Raw genomic sequence first — 19,404 nt, 5'->3', positions numbered from 1 at the left:
GCCACTGCAGATGCAACAGTCTGTTTAATACTTTATTTTCTTACATACTGGTGATAAACTGATGTTAAACAGGAGATGCATAGTACAGTGCTACCCCATTATAATGTCGGGGTCCATAATTAGGAGACAGCGTTATTTGTGTTTAGTCCTATATAACGAATATTGGCATTTTGTGTTCCCAAAATGATTTACAATGCCCACAAGCCAAATTAACAATACAGTGGAAAATGAAGGTAGGCAACACACACAATTTGCAGGTACTCGAATCCACGGTTTACTGGAACGATTATTCCCGGCCCCCGCAAGCCTGGTCCACACCAAAAACAACAAACAGTCTTGCACTCTCACAGCAGCTTGTTTCACTCGGCTCTGCCTGCGCTGATGTGGGCACACCCCGACATGCTTTCATGTCCCCGCCTCCCCGGACGTCACCCACCAATCCCGGCTGAGGCAAGCTTACCACTTCCCTGCTAACACACACACACACACACACAAACACAAACAAACAAACAACAGGGTATAATATAAACTGCTGCTTGAATTTCCCCTTTTCTTACTCTGTCCACCGCATCGAGTTTCATTTTAACAGAGAAATATTTTAGTTTTTTGCTGTCTGCCATGCTTCGTACTGTACATCTGGAATGCTCACTCATCGTTTGCGAGTCAAATTGCATTATGGGGGAAATGGAGCCATGACCTTACCATGTTATAATCGATTCCGCACAATAACAGGTCGCGTTATAACGTGGTAGCACTGTATGTACTGCAAAATATTTTTAAAATTCTACAACCAGTTGTTCTCGTATTATAACTTCCATTTTCAGTTTACAAGAAATACAGTTTTTGCCCAACAAAAAAAAGTTTAGAATATTTACACTTAACTTTTTGATAAAAAAGAAAACAAACAAACAGATTTGAATGTATTAATTTATGCATTTGTTTATCTGTATGGTTTTGATACAAAAGAGATATCGATGCTTGTGAACAAGATATAACCTTGAAAATACACACCCTGGTTTAAAGAAATCATGCCAGAAATCTCTGAAGAAAGTGCCAAGGCTGTAAGTGGAGACAGAACTGGAGCAGTGCAGCACCCCCTCCTGTGTGTTATCTGTAGTGCTAGAGCCATCTCCTTCCCTATGCACCTCCAAATGTACTGCTTTCCTTAACTTCCTTTAGCGAGAAAGATTAAAAGCAGAGGTTTGCTTAAAAAGAGGTCATCCAACAGAATTATGATGCCTGTAGCCTTTTTTCTTTTCTTTTAAGAAAAAAAAAAACATTCACAAATAGAGCTTACCACAAAGCAACTGTCTGTGACAAGACTATGATCTGGTGAGAAGTGGAACAATTCTCAAGCCCTGCTATTCACTGGATTAACGACGGAACACCAGAGATTCACCTCAAAGTTCCCATAAGAATATGGAATAACAAGACTTTTAGACCAGCAGTTCCTCTACATTATAATGTTACAAACTGCTAAGCTGCTGAACAGTCAACTTATTTCTGCAGTTTTGTCTTAAATGACTCAAACTTCAGTTGTCAGTGATCTCGGGCACCGTTTCTCAGTATTAAAAGTCAATGTGATGGGAATTGAGTGATTAGTCACTTTTACAGTTTGGCAAAGTCACAGCCCTTATATCAACCTGACAGTATGTATGTCAATGAGGCATATACTGTGAATGTACTGTGAAACAGTATCTGCATTACCCATAGTCCTTACTTGTTGTATAAAAATCTGGACCAAACTGCTTGATTTCTGGTGTTTAATTGAATTTGCTTAGTTAATGTAGTTAATGTGGAAGCAAATTATCATTTTACAAGGTCTGGACTATGTCACTGTTGTAAAGGCAACAAGAGCCATTCTATATTAACATTGTGTCAGAAAACAGTATTACACTACACAGAGTTCAGAGCTCACCCAGACACCAAACTAAAATAAAGATGAAATGTTCAACAGCTTCACCTCAGCCTCATCTCAAGAGTTTTTTCTGTCCAGATCCAAAGTTTGAAGAAGCTGCTTTGTGATAAGCAAGAGAAAGGAATGCAAGAAAGAACCAAGATACATAGTAATGTTGCTTTGGCAGCCTTGTTTTTTTCTTCTTTTTTTCTATTGTAATAAAATGGTTTTGTAGGTATATAGAATGCAAGAATCTTCTTTAGAAATCCAATAGAAAGGGTGTGCCTTTCACCTCAGCAGGGCCTTGCACTTTAACAAATCAACACCCCCTTTTTTTGAGAAGTGCCTAGCAAGCTAATCGCACACATTCTGAGGTATCCTGGTGAGTCATGAAAAATGGAGCTACCTTTTACAGCCAAACCGGCTTATAAAGAGGATCTAAACCTGCAGGTGATCTTTATATACTGTATAGTTACAATTAGTAACACTGGTCACTATCGTGGCTTTTATACTGATTGTTACTATTTTGCTTCCATTACTAAATTTGAAAGGCGTGATAACCAAGGCTTGTATCTTATTAGAACTAGCAACATTGTCACTGGGTGCCATTTTCTTGTGCTTAGAATCTATTGTTTTTCCCCTGATTATTTTACTTTAGTATTGATACAAAGATTTTCTTTTTTTAACACAACACGATACATTCAAAGGTGTTGTTGCTTCCTGCAATCTAATCACTTCCTGTGTTGTAGGCCAGATTTACTCTATGCTCCAACTACAACCAGTCAATGTAATTTACAGGAAGGGATTAGGTACCAGGAATCTAGAACACTGGATTTAAAAGCTGCATAAACTGGAAAATGCAGGTGAAAATCCAAAAGCTCTTAAGCACAAACAAATTCTTGGGGGACAGTGCTAATGTTGCGAATGGTAAAATAAGGCAAGGAAATGGATTTTAAAGCATTGGTAATCCCTCCTTTAAAGGTTCTATGAAGAAGAAAAAGCAACTCTAGGAACCATTAACCAGAGCTTTAAAAACAAAAAACAAATGTTTTCAAGCATGCGTAAAAAGCAGTTTCATTTTCTGACCATGACGGAGGCACCCACCTTCTCCTCTTCCCTCCGCTACTGGGAGTGGGTTTGGGAGTGCGCGTTGACACAATCTGACAGTGAACGGTCCCCAGCATCAACATCAACCAGATAGGACCAAACACCTCTGTTACAGGGACGTTGTGTGTTTGGGGATTGGTGAAAAATAACACTGTTGCTGCAACTGCAAAGCAAAGGAGAGAGTCGGGAGAAACAGCCAGCACTCTCATAGTAAATCAAATCCCCACCAATACGAAAGACCCTGACAGGGTTAGCAGAATCATTGTGTAAGATCTGATGTCAAAGTTGACTAAGAAATGCAGCCCTTTTCTGTTGTTACAGTCATCACAGCTATTCAGTTTTTGGTGGTTATAGAAAGGCATGATTGGCAGCACCACTATTTGTTTGCAGAAAAGGGGCAGCATAATCAGTAGCAACATTAACTTGATGGGGTAAAAGCACCTTCTCTGGGGGTGAGGAATATGTTAAGTTTCTGTGCTTCTTCAATTCTTGGACTCTCTTGGACCTGCAGCCAATTGTATGGTGGTTTTGTAATGTGAACTTAGCTGGAGTTGAAACCAGGCTTCCAGGGAATCCCACTGTGGCACCTAGCTCCTAAAAAGCACTTTTTATATGGCTGAAAATAATTACACTTACTGTAACTACATATATTCATGTCATTTTGTACAATACTAAAAACAACACTGCAAAATATATACCATATAGTGGTGCACTTGGAAGTTTTACAATACTAAAATGGCTAAATTATTACTTATGGATGAATATCTAGACCGATATTTTTTATTTAGTTTGTGGCTATTAAAAATAAATAAAGTACAGTAGTTTCTGTGAATAGGAACACCTCCTAAGAGAACACCCTTGTGGTGAAACTGATTTTTCCCATTGTAAATGCTCCGTCTAAAGGAACAGGAACTTCGCTTAAAAGAAGACCTTTTTTGGCACTGCTAACGATTCATTCACAACTATACAGTACTGATTTGTAACCTGATAACTCATCATCATCATCAAACTTAATTTCAAATGGCTAATTAAATATTTTCAAATGTGACTTGTCATTGCGAGTATTGTGTATTCTGGGTTCCACGAGTGCACCTCATCGCTACAAAGTGGCATGTAAACAAACGCGGCTGTTTTTCGTGCTAGAAAATTTTGGAAATTGTTAAAGCTCTTGAAAAAAACCTGAAACCAGACACAAGTTGCTGAGCAATTTTGTGTTTCCCATTCTGGTGAGTTGCTTCACCATTCTGTTAAATAATTTTGTGCATGTCTTGAATATTGCTCCCGTATATGTATTCATAATTAATATAGTGCTGCATTTTTTTAACGTGTGTAGGGGTGCTGTGTTAATATAGTTTGTATTATAGTTTATTAACATAGGGGTGCTGTGTTAATTTATAATAAATTATTATTGTTTATTAACATGCACTTGCCTATTGCTTTTCTCTTACTTATTCTGTTAACTTCATATGTTGATGGATGTGCGTCATGACAAGTAACAAATATTTATTGATTTATATTGTGTCTGGTGGTCAACTCCGTCTGAGAAAACACTTCGGCTAAGAGAACACAATTCAAGAATTCAAAATAAGTTAAGGAAGTGAGAGTATTTATTGTGCCAGAATATTGGCTGGCTGTTTATCATCATGAGCCAAGTTTATACAACTGTGTAATTCTTACCCAGCGATACTAAAGTTAATTAGTATTAATTTAATTGCGATGACCGTACATGCTTTGAGACACATTAACAACTATGGGTTCTATTTTTTGAAAGTTTCTCACTTCATAAATATATTTATATATCAAAAACTTATATTTTTACTAAAACTGAGAGCAGTTACAAATTGCCTTTGTTTCTTCAGCTTTCAACAAGAGACTGCCACAATGAAGTCACTCATTATTGCAGCACGTAAATATATTTTTGCTCTCATTCTAAACAATCAATCGCCTTCACTCTTACTGATCATAAGAACCTGTAGTAACCATGGCAACTAAAACACTGCAACAAGAGTCTAACCTTGAAGGAGGTACAGAAATAGAAGCCAGAAAAAGATGGCTTTTGACGTCACTTGTATCCACCATCTAAAGAAGAAGGGGAAGAACACCACTCGTACAAGCCCTTTCCTGGTCAGTGAGGTCCATGGGCTTTCCGGTTTAGCTTTAGCAAATGCTGACCCTGTGTACAACATGAGAGGGATATTTTAAACAAAAAAGAGAAGTAGATTTGAGCTAAACACATTGCTATGAACTGGTTGTTTTAATTGTTATAAAGTGGTTGTTGTGAAATTACACAGGGCCGTATCCACAAGGAATTGTGCCAAGAGTGCACATTTTATTGTTAACAAAAAGCAAATTGAAAATGTTGCACAGCTATGTAAGAAAGGAGCTTCTAAATAAACCTCATGGATGATTATTTTGAAGCTTTTAATACAAATATTGCCTTTTTTTGTTTTTGGAAAAAATGGCTTGGTTAATTTTAGCCTGCTGCATGATCTACATATTCTTATGAGCACTGTATACTGTACTGCGGTTACTAAAAGCAGAAACAAGATATTATGTAAAAACAATGCTATTCAAACATTCAATTTGTATCATGTAGGAACTACAAAACAAAACCTAACCATATAAATAAGTCAGAAGTCAGAAGTCATAGCTCATGTTGAATCTAGCCAATGGTAAATCTGCCTGAAGTGATAAATGTAAATTGGTAAATGGAAAATTATTGCCTGGATTTCTTCCTTTGGTTAAGCAATAGAAAAGACAGACAGACTCAGGTGAGGATACATTTAGCAGAAAAAAAAACAGAATTCAGATTGATTTCCACATCCTAGAATTACTTGTTTTTCAAAACCCAACTACCATAGGTGTGGCAATAATAAAATAACTCAGTACTTCACGCCTTCAATTACTCCCAACAACCCCGCCTGGTATGGGCGGGTCAGAAAAGAGCAAGTAAAGCCCTAGACATGGAGTAAAACCCTGGTCTAAATGGGTTCCTTGATTTGATCTGCCACAGACCTGTTGATTATATCAGCAGTGTTGTTCTGTCAGCTTCCATCTCTGCCTCTGCAGAATGACGTCACAGTGATGCTGTACTAAGGGGTGCTTGTTTACGGCTTTCCGCCATTTTAAAAATGCTAAACTTGGTTTGCCCAAAGAATGGGCCACAAATGTGCTGATGTCACTTAGATTTTCTTTGCAAACAGACAAAAAAAAAAAACCCAGGCCTGACACAGCCTTAACATTTTGTCTGACACTACCTATCTAGAATTGTGACAAACTGATTATCGTTTCCATGTCCACTGCATATGGATTTGTGTCCTCTGTACACACTTTTTGGAGAGGCAAATCACTTGCCTGTCTCCAATATCACATTTAAATTCTAGGAATTCCAGATCCTTTACCAAGTTATTAAGCCACCTCATGACCATTCACAGACAATTCTCTTCTACTGTATCAACAGCTTCATTCTGGGGGGTCATCTCATTCTAATTAAGTTTGACACATGGATGAAATTATTAGTTGTTTTACCTAAACCCTGACTTGGCACAGTGGCTAAAAAATTATGGAATCATTGGTCAGGAAGTGAGGTTTTATAAATAAGACTTTTTCCACGGTGGAATTTCTTGTAGTGTAAACAAAACATTACTGCACTTCAATACCGCCAGGTATTTAAGGTTGAACATAAGATAAAAGCTAAGATAAACTACAGTAATTGAGTGATGGACAGAAAACACCTATCTAATTGCTATATGCAAGTGGTAACACAATATCTTTATCACTCCTACCTTTGCCTCTGCCATATGGTATGCAGGTGTAATTGCCACAGCTACAGAGTGTATGTGACCATGTGGAACAGAAATAGTATTTCACTTTATTACCTGCAGCTACAAGAAACGAGGGCACAGTAAACTGAAATGATTGTCTCCTCCAGTGTGTCTATTCTTCATGCTGCATGTCTGACAAACTAAGTCATGGAGGTCTTTGCCACACAGGTAAACTAAAGTTACTTACATGGATTGTGGGGAACATTTGACATTTTACTTCTAGATCAAGGTCAGAAAATATCAGGCCAATTATCTGTTTTGGAAGAGAAAATCTAAGGAAACATTAAGATTCATGGAACATAATTTGATTCAGATCCATATTTCTCCTCTCGTTTTCAGTTTGCAACAATATAAGGAGAAATGTTTCTGAGTTGGTTTCCCCAGAGGTATGACTGTATGGTTGGATAACATAATAGAGTTGATTCAAATCTGATTCTCACCTCTCACAAGGTCAACATCTATGAGGTCTGGTTTCACATGTCCTGTTTTTTTTGGCTTGTTCCTCAGGCCCTAGAAAATAGATCATATTAATACAATACAATTAAACAAGGTTATAGAGGATCACTTTATAAAAGTCATGCAATACAATGTAAGAGGTTAATCGAGATTATATTGTGTCAAAAGAGGCAACTAGCTCGGCCAAAAACCCATGCGTGTTAGATTATAACACACTGAGTGACACACATTGCACTGTTATCCAGCTGTCAGCTGTGCATAAATTGTCTAGGACTGAACAAAATCACAACAAATATGTTTGAGTAGCTGGAACACTTTATTTTAGTGCTATTGTATACAATCTTATGAATAGTGTATTTTGTAGACACAAAACTAATGCTCTTAGTGCTTAAAGCTTGAAATTGCTGGCATTATGCATGGTCTTCTGCAGTTCTGGATATTTCTGTTTATTTAATAACCAACAGCTCTCATTCCACCCTTTCTATGATCAGTTTTCACGAGCTGTGGAAGAAAGCAGAACCTAAACTGCAGCCAGGCCTAAATCATGCAGCATGATAACCTATTTCCTTCCCATCTATCCGTCATGTAATGAACTGAACTGTACTGTACATACTGACCCCCAGGTATAAACTGTTTTAAAGTTATTCAAACAAATTGACCTTGAAGAAATAGCCAGGTGGGTGATGTGTATGTTTCAATGTGTTATACTGTTTCTGACACTGCACTGAACATGTTAGATTGCTAAGATGACAAAATACAGTACATTTTTGTTTAAGGGTGCATCTTAATTGTAAATGAATTATGTTGCTTTAAAATGTTGTGCATTTGTCCTCTTACTGTAGCTAAAAACTGTATTTTATTTGTGCAGTACAGGAATTCCATGAATTAAAAGGTGTAGCCTGTCGCACAGCACCACTGCTAGCATCAACCTTTGAATCAGCTGTCACTGTCGGCTATTCTGTGTTGGCCCTTTACATGGAGGACCTGCAGTTTTGTGATTGACTGAGGCACTTAAGGAAATAAAATTGCTAACAAATGATTAGCTGTAGGCAGCCAGAATTTGAATACATGCTTCATATGTAAATATTTTGTACACACAGGGTGTGATTTAACAGTGGGGGGTTCCAAGGCTCTGCACTTTCAGTTTTGCACTTACAATGTCTTTCTGCCAGAAAATGTCATTTATACAGATGATTTTAATGTGCAAATACATTCACTGCATCTTGTGCAGTGTACTGCCTCGCTGCATATGATTGTTTTTCTCCAAACATTTCTCCCTAGAGACAGCAGGCGGGAACCAGCAAATACACTGACAATACTGTTTTTTGGGGGAGTCAGCCAACAAGACTCAACAGAACACATGTTTTTAAAAAGTCAGTATGTTGACGTCGTTGTAGTTGCTATGCCCAAAGTTCTTGAAAGTGCTTCGAGAAACACAATCATCCCTGCTGAAAAAAATAGGCCAGCAATGAATCTTTTAAAAACAGTAAAGTTAGAAAAATGAAGAGAAGTAACCAGAAATCCCCATATTGGAAGATAGAGGAAGTGAGAATGAGAGAGAAATGTGAGACTTGTAAGCAAGACTAAACAGCTGCACTATCCCTTTTGCTCTGTACACCTCCCCATGTGCTCTTCCAATAAAAGGCTTTTGAACCCACTTATTGTGTATCAGAACAGAACATAACATTTCACAGAGCAGGTGCAAGTCAGGGTAGTTTAAAATATGTACACTTCCTACAGGAATGATTTATCAAGGCTTTGTACAATTACTTGTCCTGCTTTAAAACAAAAAAAATCACATGGTGGCAGATGTAGACACACGAGTGTATCAACATGATTTATGTTTATTATTGGCTTCCCTGCTGTTTTGTAGTTTGTGTATTTTATCCCCTCCACCGGAAATTTGACAAATTGCACCGTGTGAAAGCAAAGCTTAAGAGCACCTCTTTCTTGTTTTATCATGGCATATGTGCCTTTCAGGACAGTTCTTTTTTTAGTTTTAAAAGTCAAACTGTTTGCCTGCAACAGGTGGCTCTGGTCTTGTACTGTATATGCTTCAGGAAATAAGACCCTCAGTAGGAAAATATTGTAACATGTACTCCTTTTCTGATCCAAACATCTTTGATTGACTGCTTACATCAGGACAGACTGTGCATCATTTTGACAAATGACAAGCTCCCAAGTGCATGATGATAAGAAGCAATTGGTATTTGTGACCATAACTGAGCTGGGCATTAAAACTGTATTCCTGAAGCAATACATAATTATATTCACTGCATAAAGCTATTCAAATAAAAAAAAATTGCCTCTGGTACTTGCATACAAAAATGTTTGGCGCTTTACTTGATTTGCATGACATGTAAATTGAAAAACAAATTGAATAAGAGTTACCAAATCTTGTCCAAATGAAACAAAAGCTATTTTAAATGCTAATGAGTTATATATGACTGTACAGTAGCACAACAGGTTTAGAAATGGCATTGCCCAAGTGTGCGACTACAGACCACCATAGAATCTCTTTAAGTATTAAGGGCAGCAGTGTGGAGTATTGGTTAGGGCTCTGGGCTCTGGACTCTTGACCGGAGGTTCAATCCCAGGTGGGGGACACTGCTGCTGTACTTTACCTAGATTGCTCCAGTAAAAAAAAAAAATCAACTGTATAAATGGGTAATTGTATGTAAAAATAATGTGATATCTTGTAACAATTGTAAGTCGCCCTGGATAAGGGCGTCTGCTAAGAAATAAATAATAATAATAATAATAATAATAATAATAATAATAATAATAATAATAATAATAATAATAAAGTAATGTAAATAAGCATATAATACAAATTATTCAAAAACTGCAGACTAGTACAGGTGTTATTTCAATCACAGTGAACCAGAAAAAGAAATCGCTAGCATTCATACTGCTTATGTATTCACATATGCCAACTGGCCTTTCTAGTAGTTCCAATATGCCAGTTCCCATGAGAACCAGACTATTTACAGTGCTTCAATAACTTTCCTGTTCATAAAGAGCAGAGATTCACTGATTAGATTATTCATGTGAAATATCCAGTTTTGGATAAAATGAATGTATCTTGCATGCCAAAAGAGGTAAATAGTAGTTTAGGCTTTTGTAGACGAATTTCATGATGGATATGTTTTTTTTGTTTTTTTGTCCACATATTGCTTGGGTTGTGCCTAAAAACACATGCTGTAAGTTCCAGCCAAAGGGTTATGTATGTGTTCCCAATCATTTCAAATAGTTCTAAAAAAATGAAGTCATTCCAACATTGTCCGAAAGGGCTAAGCAAAGCCAGTGTTTTCTTTAGACTAAGGATAAGCGTCATTTCAGATAAGTAAATGGAGATTCATAAGGATTGATTAATACTAGAATCACATGAATGTTATTGGTGTTTTCTACCTGACTGGCCTTCAGTCACCACCAGTAGTTTATTACCTGGAGTATTTCAAAACCTCTTTGTACACTACCAGGGGATTTTAAACTAATGATCTAAGTTTGTTTAAAAAGATTTATAGCAGTGCTTGACCCATAAAATCTACAATAGAGAATAGCTATTTCAACTAAATGAGTTCTATTGTTATGGTTTTCATTCCTACATTAGTAATTAAACAATCACTCTGTTCTCATTCATTGAAAAAACAGTACAAACATGTTTCTTTCATAGAATCTTTGGAAGAAAAACAATACACTACAACATACTGTATAAACAGCTTGGATGGGATTTCACTACTGTAGCTACTGAGTCTAGAGGCCCTTATTTGTCACATTTTTTGTGTGTTTCTTTTAAATAAATAAGTAAATAAATAAATAAATAAATAAATAAATAAATAAAAAGGTACACTATTTTTTGTTTTAAAATGTGTATTTGATGTACTGTCATATTTCTGCATTTAAATTCAAACCTGGTTTTGTCCAGCCCTTAAATTCTTAGACCATTCCATGGAACTATTTACATGATAAATAAGAAATCAAAGATGTATTCATAAATTCAATTGAGTCATTTATAACTGTTTTGGGTGTTTTCACCAATGTTCAGTGGAAGCATTTAAATCCAGCAGATACAATGTGTCCTTTGTAAGAACAAACCAAAGCTTTGAATCAGTCAAAACCCAAAATTATGTGAATCATTACAGTTGAACTATTCAAATAATAATGACAAATATATATTTGATCACTTACTGTAAATATTGTGTTTTAATGTGTTATGAATAAATATAGCAGTGGATCCCTCCATGTCTAAATTTGTATTGTCTTTTGTAATTATCCCTTGCAAAGTATGAAATATTATACTATAACGGGCAAATCCTCTGTTTGGCAATACATGAAGAAAATAATGGGAAACAGACTTTAATGATTTCTAATTGTATCATGTAAATAGTCTATGTAAAACGGGATTTAAAATCAGTTAAAGCAAACCAAAAACCATAACCCACAAGCTAAACACTGAAGCGTGTACAACACATAAAGAAATCCCCAAGTACTTACCAGTCTAATAAACTGAACAGAGTAGTGACAGCATCAGAGAGGAGGAAAAGCAAACTGGAAGCATAAGGTGACTAATCGGAAATTAAAATCACTAACAAAAAATTATAACTTGATGTAGCTTTCATACAGGGCAGTGGAAACAGAAAACTGAGGGGCCAGTCGCCTCATTTGAACAAGGAAATAATTCAAAAGAATAACAATATTAATAAAATGTCAAAAAGAACATAAATAATTATAGACTAAAGAGAGTGTACTGCATTATGAAACAAATGTAGGTTATCTTCAAAGGAAAAAAAAAAATCTAGAATCATTCAGAATCATTTACCTTGATTTCTCTTTGTTCTACTGATTTCTCCCATATCTGTTGATCATAGGCCCCAATCTGGGGAAAAAGAAGAAAAGAAAAGAAACATATTTTTGTAACGCTAACCTGTGAATGTTAAAAGTCATTTAAGAACATAAGAACAAGTTTACAAACTAGAGGAGGCCATTCAGCCCATATTGCTTGTTTGGTTGTTAGTAGCTTATTGATCCCAGAATCTCATCAAGCAGCTTCTTGAAGGCTCCCAGGGTGTCAGCTTCAACAACATTACTGGGGAGTTGGTTCCAGACCCTCACAATTCTCTGTGTAAAAAAGTGCCTCCTATTTTCTTGTTCTGAATGCCCTTTTATCTAATCTCCATTTGTGACCCCGGGTCCTTGTTTCTTTTTTCAGGTCAAAAAAGTCCCCTGGGTCGACATTGTCTATACCTTTTAGGATTTTGAATGCTTGAATCAGATCACTTTGTTCAAGACTGAATAGATTTAATTCTTTTAGCCTGTCTGCATACGACATGCCTTTTAAACCCAGGATAATTCTGGTCGCTCTTCTTTGCACTCTTTCTAAAGTAGCAATATCCTTTTTGTAACAAGGTGACCAGAACTGAACACAATATTCTAGGTGAGGTCTTACGAATGCATTGTAAAGTTTTAACATTACTTACCTTGATTTAAATTCAACATTTCTCACAATATATCCGAGCATCTTGTTGGCCTTTTTTATAGCTTCCCAACATTGTCTAGATTAAGACATTTCTGAGTCAACATAAACTCCTAGGTCTTTTTCATAGATTCCTTCTTCAATTTCAGTATCTCCCATATGATATTTATAATGCACATTTTTATTGCCTGCGTGCAGTACTTTACACTTTTCTCTATTAAATGTAATTTGCCATGTGTCTGCCCAGTTCTGAATGCTGTCTAGATAATTTTGAATGACCTTTGCTGCTGCAACAGTGTTTGCCACTCCTCCTATTTTTGTGTCATCTACAAATTTAACAAGCTTGCTTACTATACCAGAATCTAAATCATTAATGTAGATTAGGAATAGCAGAGGACCTAATACTGATCCCTGTGGTACTCCACTGGTTACTTCGCTCCATTTTGAGGTTTCTCCTCTAATCAGTACTTTCTGTTTTCTACATAATCCATGTGCATGCATTTCCTTGAATCCCAACTGCGTTAAACAGCACAGGCGATGTGATGTTTCAACAAGAAAGATACAGAAGAAACCTGTCTATTACTTTTTTCAGCTACTTCTATTTGTAATGTAGGTTTTCATGGATTGATAACATTTGGAGGAGAGTAGCACAGTGGGGGTGAAAACTACTTGGCTTCAAAACTGTTTTCAGTGCAGCCCTATTTAGTACATTGACTGTTTTTGCTAGCTGGCCACATTGCCTTGAAGAAAGGTAAGATCATATCTAGAATTACATTTCCTTTTTCATTTTGACATTGAAGCTTTGACCTATACTGCAATTGCCCAATGAATTCATATGTATAAATAGCACAATCCTCTGTGGGAATATGAGACTGGGACTTTAAAGTCACCTCTAACTGAAATGTACAGCCCCTTAACCTTTTAAGGACCGGGAAGTGGGCTTCTAGGAGCGCGTGTGTAAACACGATAAAAAAAGCACTTCATTTTGATGACTTACAGGGCCACAGTAATTTGCAGTACAGGCTTGAAACACATAGTAATGGATAGGGGAGGAACTGACTTTCACTTCCTGATAGTTGCACTGAGAGGGGCATTTAGTGTCTAAAGAGCAGAGACAGATTACAGCAGCTCGGCAGAGACAAAAGCAGAAACAAAACATCATAGGAACTTGTTTAGAGCTAATAAAAAAGGGAAAACACTGTAAATCTGATGTAGTTGACTTATAATTATATTACAACATTTATGCTGTCTCGCTTGTTAATATATATGTTTTTACAGCGTGTATAAATATTAAGAAACAAGTGGCTGTAAGCACTGTTTCATGAACTAAATGTATCAGGTACGTCTTTTTTCCTTATTACAGATAATAATGGAATGAATAACTTATTTCATTTATGAATATTTATTTTGAGAGAATAAATTGAGAGTAGTGTTCATTTCTGCTTATAAAGTCCCTTAGAATAAATGTCTATTATGTCACTGCAATTCACTCAGATGAAATGTGCCCAAACATCAATCTTTTTCAACAAAACTTTCAGGAAATATTTTAAGGTTCCCATAATAACGTGTCTTTATACATGTATCTCTAAGCAGAATACATAATAAAAAAATACTTAACATTATATATATATATATATATATATATATATATATATATATATATATATATATATATATATATATATATACATATACATACACACACACTACCAGTCAAAAGTTTTAGACCACCCCCATTTTTCCAGTTTTTATTGAAATTTAAGCAGTTCAAGTCCAGTGAATAACCTGAAATGGTACAAAGGTAAGTGGTAAACAGGGAACAAGTAATGGGTTAACAACTTACAGCTGTTCTGCAGCAATGGAAGTAAATTAAGCCTTGAAAGTTGATGCTAACAATTCCTACAGGTGTCTCAACTTTTGTTGATTACTTACAAACCCTCTGTCTGTATAAAAGCAGTGTTGGAACAGACTGTGTTACTACACCCTCTTAAGCATTATTTGGACAGTATTGTGCTGCAGGAAGTAGTATATTGCTCTCATAATGGCGAGAAAAAGGCAATTAACAAAGGAAAACAGACAGACCATTATAACCCTTAAAAGTGTAGGTCTTTCCTTTAGAGAAATTGCAAAGAAAGCCAAGGTGTCAGTGAGTACAGTTTCCTACACCATCAAAAGGCACTTGGAAACTGGAGGAAACTCCAAAGCCACAACAGAATCAGAAGACAAGTTTCTGAGAGTCAACAGCTTGCGTGATAGGTGGCTCACAGGACAACAGCTTCAAGCACAGCTTAACACTGGTCGAAGTAAGCTCCTTCAATAACTTTACAAATCATTTAGTTATTGTTATATCGTGTAGGAAGAACCTTCAAATGTATCCCCAAGCAGAAGTGATATCTTAAAAGCCTGAATGAATTTCTCAGAATGAACGATCATATTTGTTTTCCATTTGACTAACTGAACAGGGGATTCGCTGCCTATTCTTGTGTAAATCCTTTGTCTGTCTCTGTCACCACCACACAGCCTATAAATAGGAAAAGTGTGTGTTCAAAACTCTCTCAGGCAGTGCCATAGACATGTGACTGTGTGGCAGTGGCAGACATCCATGCATGTTGTAAGAGGACGGCCATTCACAGCACAGAAACAGTGGAAACGTTTGGGTCATTTCACCAGGTCAAAGTACAGAAAAAGTGAGCAATGCACAGCATTTGCATTGGCTATAAATAATGAATTACAAGTTAAATGTAAGAATAAACTGATGTCAGACTTTGGTACTCAAACTTGAAACGCGTCTCAGTTTGAAGTGATTTTGAGGATCTAAAAATGATATTTAGAATGTCAGTAGCCCTATGATTGCTTCTGTACAGATAGCCAGGTGGGGCTTCTGTAGAATTCATGCAAAATAAGTACCACTACTTTAGTATGTCTGTGTTGCTGGGGGCCTTACGATTGAAAAATTGTCCAATTGTCAAATTCAGGAGCGATTTTTAAGTTTCGATAATTTTCGATACTTTCATCCTGAAGACTTTTTGTGGGGTCATTAAACCAGACAGTAAAGTAGGTAGACAGTAGCAGAGCTGCATACAGAAAGTCAGTTAAATTAGCAATTTGAAAGTGATATGTCTTTGGAGAGTAGCTAATAATTAGGAAGAATTAACAGCAAAGCCAGTGTCATGAGAAAAAGGAATTTATAAAAATATATATATATATATATCTATTCCTAGCTGTGTAACTGTTATGTCTGCTCTGCATTGAAAAGTGTAATTATAGTTAAATAACGTCTTTAATTTAGCAATTGGAAGATTTCAGCATTCTGAACCCTGAACATCAGTTGAATAATAATAATTCCCTTGACAGCCACAAAGAATTCTGGATGGACATAATGATGACTGGAGAACATCCAAAATTCTCTATTCTCAAAGGGTATGACGGCACAATGATGGGATCTTGGTTTGATTCATTTATTGTGAAGGGGTCTGCAGAATATCTCACCTTTACATAGATTCATATTAAAAGGTAGTTATACATATCATTTTAATACTAACATCTAAAGAAACAGAACAGCACTCCCATACAGTACACATGACTGATGGATTAGTAAATATCTGGAGAGAGGCTACAGTAGGTTTCTAGATGTTACCTTTGACTAACCCCAAGCTTCCTACTGAGCCATCAACATGTTGATTAAAAAAAGGACAAAAAAAAACTCTTGTTCTTAGGTTTTCAGATTAGGATCATAACCATTTAAAAGTAAACTGCTGAAACAGATTTAAAAGGTATTTGATACAAAAAGAAAGGAACATGAAAAGAAATAGCACTGTTGTGGTTCTCTGCCCTGTACCACTATTAGCCATGTACAAATGTTGATGACATTTCCTAGGTAGCAATAGCAATGTTGCTAGCGTATGACAGCAGGTGAGTGCTTAAGAGCATTCCATATGGATTTCCAGATTCGTAAAAAGAAAAACAAAAGCATTACATAATGAGTAAAATGTGGTTGTAAAAAGTAAAGGGTGGATAGGACTGCTTTTAAAAGCAGTATGCATTATTTTGCATTCTTGTTTCCCAAATACCAGTCCAGGTAACCTAAACTCCCTGCTCCACATGTAGGACTATATTAAAAATGTTTCCACCGCTGAAGGTGAGTGGTTGAGTGCTCAGGTATAAGGTAAGTGTATTTCAGTTGTTGTTTATACACAAAGGAGTTGCCCTTGAATTGTATCACAAAGACATTGACACTAAACTAGGGTCGAGGTGTACTCCAATCCTCTAAATGCTGTCCGACAGCAGTGGAAACAATGAATTTTTCATTAGTCATCATTAAACATGCATGTCAAGGAGCCTTGAGAAGTCTCTGATACAATTACCTTCAGCATGTCACGAAGCCCTAACTACTTTAGTATGTCCTAATAAAAAAAAACACAAGTAGCAATAAGATTAAAGGGTACATAAGGACCTTTTTATTTTATTGTGTTACATGTTCATGTGTGTTGCTACAACTGTTTACCTAAGGTGTGTGCATTTCAATTTTTTTTTTGGTTTACATTTTGACCACTTTTTTAAACTTTTAAATTGCATTCCCTGCCTCAAGATGGCTTCACGTGTTCGTTAATCAAAAAGGCTGCATGTTTTGCAACAGTACATCCTGTAACTACTATAAGAACATTTATTTATGTCTCATAATAGTAAAAACAGATCAACAAAAAAAACATTACTGTGCTTCACTTCCACATCATCAAAATTAAGCTACTGTATTTTCTCGTGGGTCCATAACCATAAAATAAATAAGGGGGGGACACTGTCAGCAGTAGTGTCCACTTTCAGAAGTGTCCAAAATACATGTTACAGGCCAGTGTATACCTGTTTTCAAAGGCTCCTTATCTAATGATGGATCTCATCATTTTATACATGTCCACCAAAAGACTAATAGTATGAGAGTCACACCAATTCAAGCTGCACATTAAGAACGTTATGATGCACTGTGTCTAAAGGCATACATGTGATACTTTGGGACAGATTCTCAAAGCTTCCTATCCCCAATTGTTTGCATTAGAAAAGCAATTACAGTTCTAAGAAACAACTTACAAGTTGGATATTTATGGTATGCTAACTTTATTGGATGCATTCTTCCTTTTTGTGCTTCATAACATAGTTTTATAAAAACATCTTGGAATTTCATACTGTATGTTATTTAAGAGGGAAAATACAGTATAGTCTAGGTCACCACAGTTTTTTTTTTTTTTCAAGACTTTTTTTTATAAGCATATTAACTCCAGGCAGAACATTTGGACTATAATATACAGTACAGGCGTCTATACATGAATCATTGTTCCGAACTGAGCCACGCAAATTGTCTGTCAATGCCAACTCCCTTAATATCCTTGCATGCATCTCCAGTCTAGTAATACCAGAATGATCAACAGCAGTTGAATTAATCCTTCTTTTTAATAGTCCAAGAAAATACGGTGACATCTTAGGGCATAGCTGTGACAATTCACTGAACAGATCTGTCTATGTGATTTGCACTGAATGCTGTGCTTCCTGTTTCTTGTAACACAGTAGAAGTATTTCAGAGGTTTTTCTCATCCAAATATGAGGGACATCAGCCATCTTTTTAGAATCCTGTACTGCCTTCCATGTAAATCAAATCTGTAGTTTGGCAAAATTCTCAAGAGATGGTCTCTTCTTCTTGATCATTATTTATGCAATTTAACCAGCAAGAGCGAGTTCAACACACCACTTTGGTTTTTCAGTCTTAACAAAAATAAATTATTTGATCAGGCTGCTTGAACCAACAAACAATCCGCTGAAATGGGCATTTCTTACCTCTGTTTAATTCTTTTTCCCATACTGTATCTCTCTATTTCTGCATAAGCACGTGTATATTTTTTAAATATATTTGAGGTTTAACCAGACTACAAAAAAAACACAGCTTCTGTATGTTATGCTCATTAAACACCATGTCAGTTTGTTGGCCTTTTGACAGTATTTGCCCTTGCAGTCTTTCAGTGCATTGAATGGGTTACACCATTATACATCAAATTGGGGGGCTCAGTAAGGCATAGATGTTGCTAAACAGCACAGCTGCACTGTAAGATTCCAATCGTTACATAGAAGTAAACACAACACAAGCTGGGCAACTGTAGAGACTGTCAGGCAGACAGGCTCCAAATGTAAATATCACAATATTAATCAATTTATCCCAGAAAGAAGTGTCTTATAGCAGACCTTGCCAAGGCTCAGGAAAGACTTTTTTTAATGAATTAGTTCTTTTGAATTATTCACCTCCCATAGTAACCCTGTCTTGACAATGTTATTCCTGTCATGCACATGCAAGTCAGAGGATTGGAATTGATCTAGGAGGGATCACAGTTTCCACAAGGCTAGGGTATGCCTCCAGAGGAATTCCACAACTGTAAAAAATACAGGCCTGCATCTAGTATGTGCAGCACAGCAGATTCAAGTTTGTCATCCCATTTTAACATGATAACCAAAGAAAATACACATTTATTGATACATGGGACAGACCAAATTTCTATATACAGTATAAAAGTGCTCCTAAAGCATGTTGTGTGCTTGTATGAAGCTATGTTTTCTTTTTATTATTATTATTTAACAATTAGACACATCTTTTCTCCAGTACTTCT

The 19,404-nt window shown here is 36.3% G+C and overlaps 1 protein-coding gene across 4 annotated transcripts in view; it reads right to left on the bottom strand.

Moving 5' to 3' along the window:
* LOC117415712 (protein PHTF2-like) overlaps positions 1–19,404 on the bottom strand; it is a 65,989-nt gene that overhangs the window by 18,508 nt on the left and 28,077 nt on the right. For 3 of the 4 annotated variants that reach the window (XM_059027149.1, XM_034026413.3, XM_034026415.3), the window contains 5 exons: positions 12,107–12,163; positions 7,269–7,338; positions 5,019–5,177; positions 3,002–3,167; positions 1,012–1,173 (listed from right to left, as the gene is read on the bottom strand). In XM_059027149.1, the coding sequence (XP_058883132.1) occupies positions 1,012–1,173; positions 3,002–3,167; positions 5,019–5,177; positions 7,269–7,338; positions 12,107–12,163 (614 nt within the window). The remainder of the gene's footprint in view (positions 1–1,011; positions 1,174–3,001; positions 3,168–5,018; positions 5,178–7,268; positions 7,339–12,106; positions 12,164–19,404) is intronic. The other variant, XM_059027150.1, reaches the window with a different exon arrangement.

The sequence above is a fragment of the Acipenser ruthenus genome, chromosome 7 (assembly GCF_902713425.1).
Source record: "Acipenser ruthenus chromosome 7, fAciRut3.2 maternal haplotype, whole genome shotgun sequence".
Lineage (NCBI taxonomy): Eukaryota > Metazoa > Chordata > Actinopteri > Acipenseriformes > Acipenseridae > Acipenser > Acipenser ruthenus.
The sequence above is the reverse complement of the archived record's forward strand: the minus strand, read 5'-3'. Positions and strand labels throughout refer to the sequence as shown.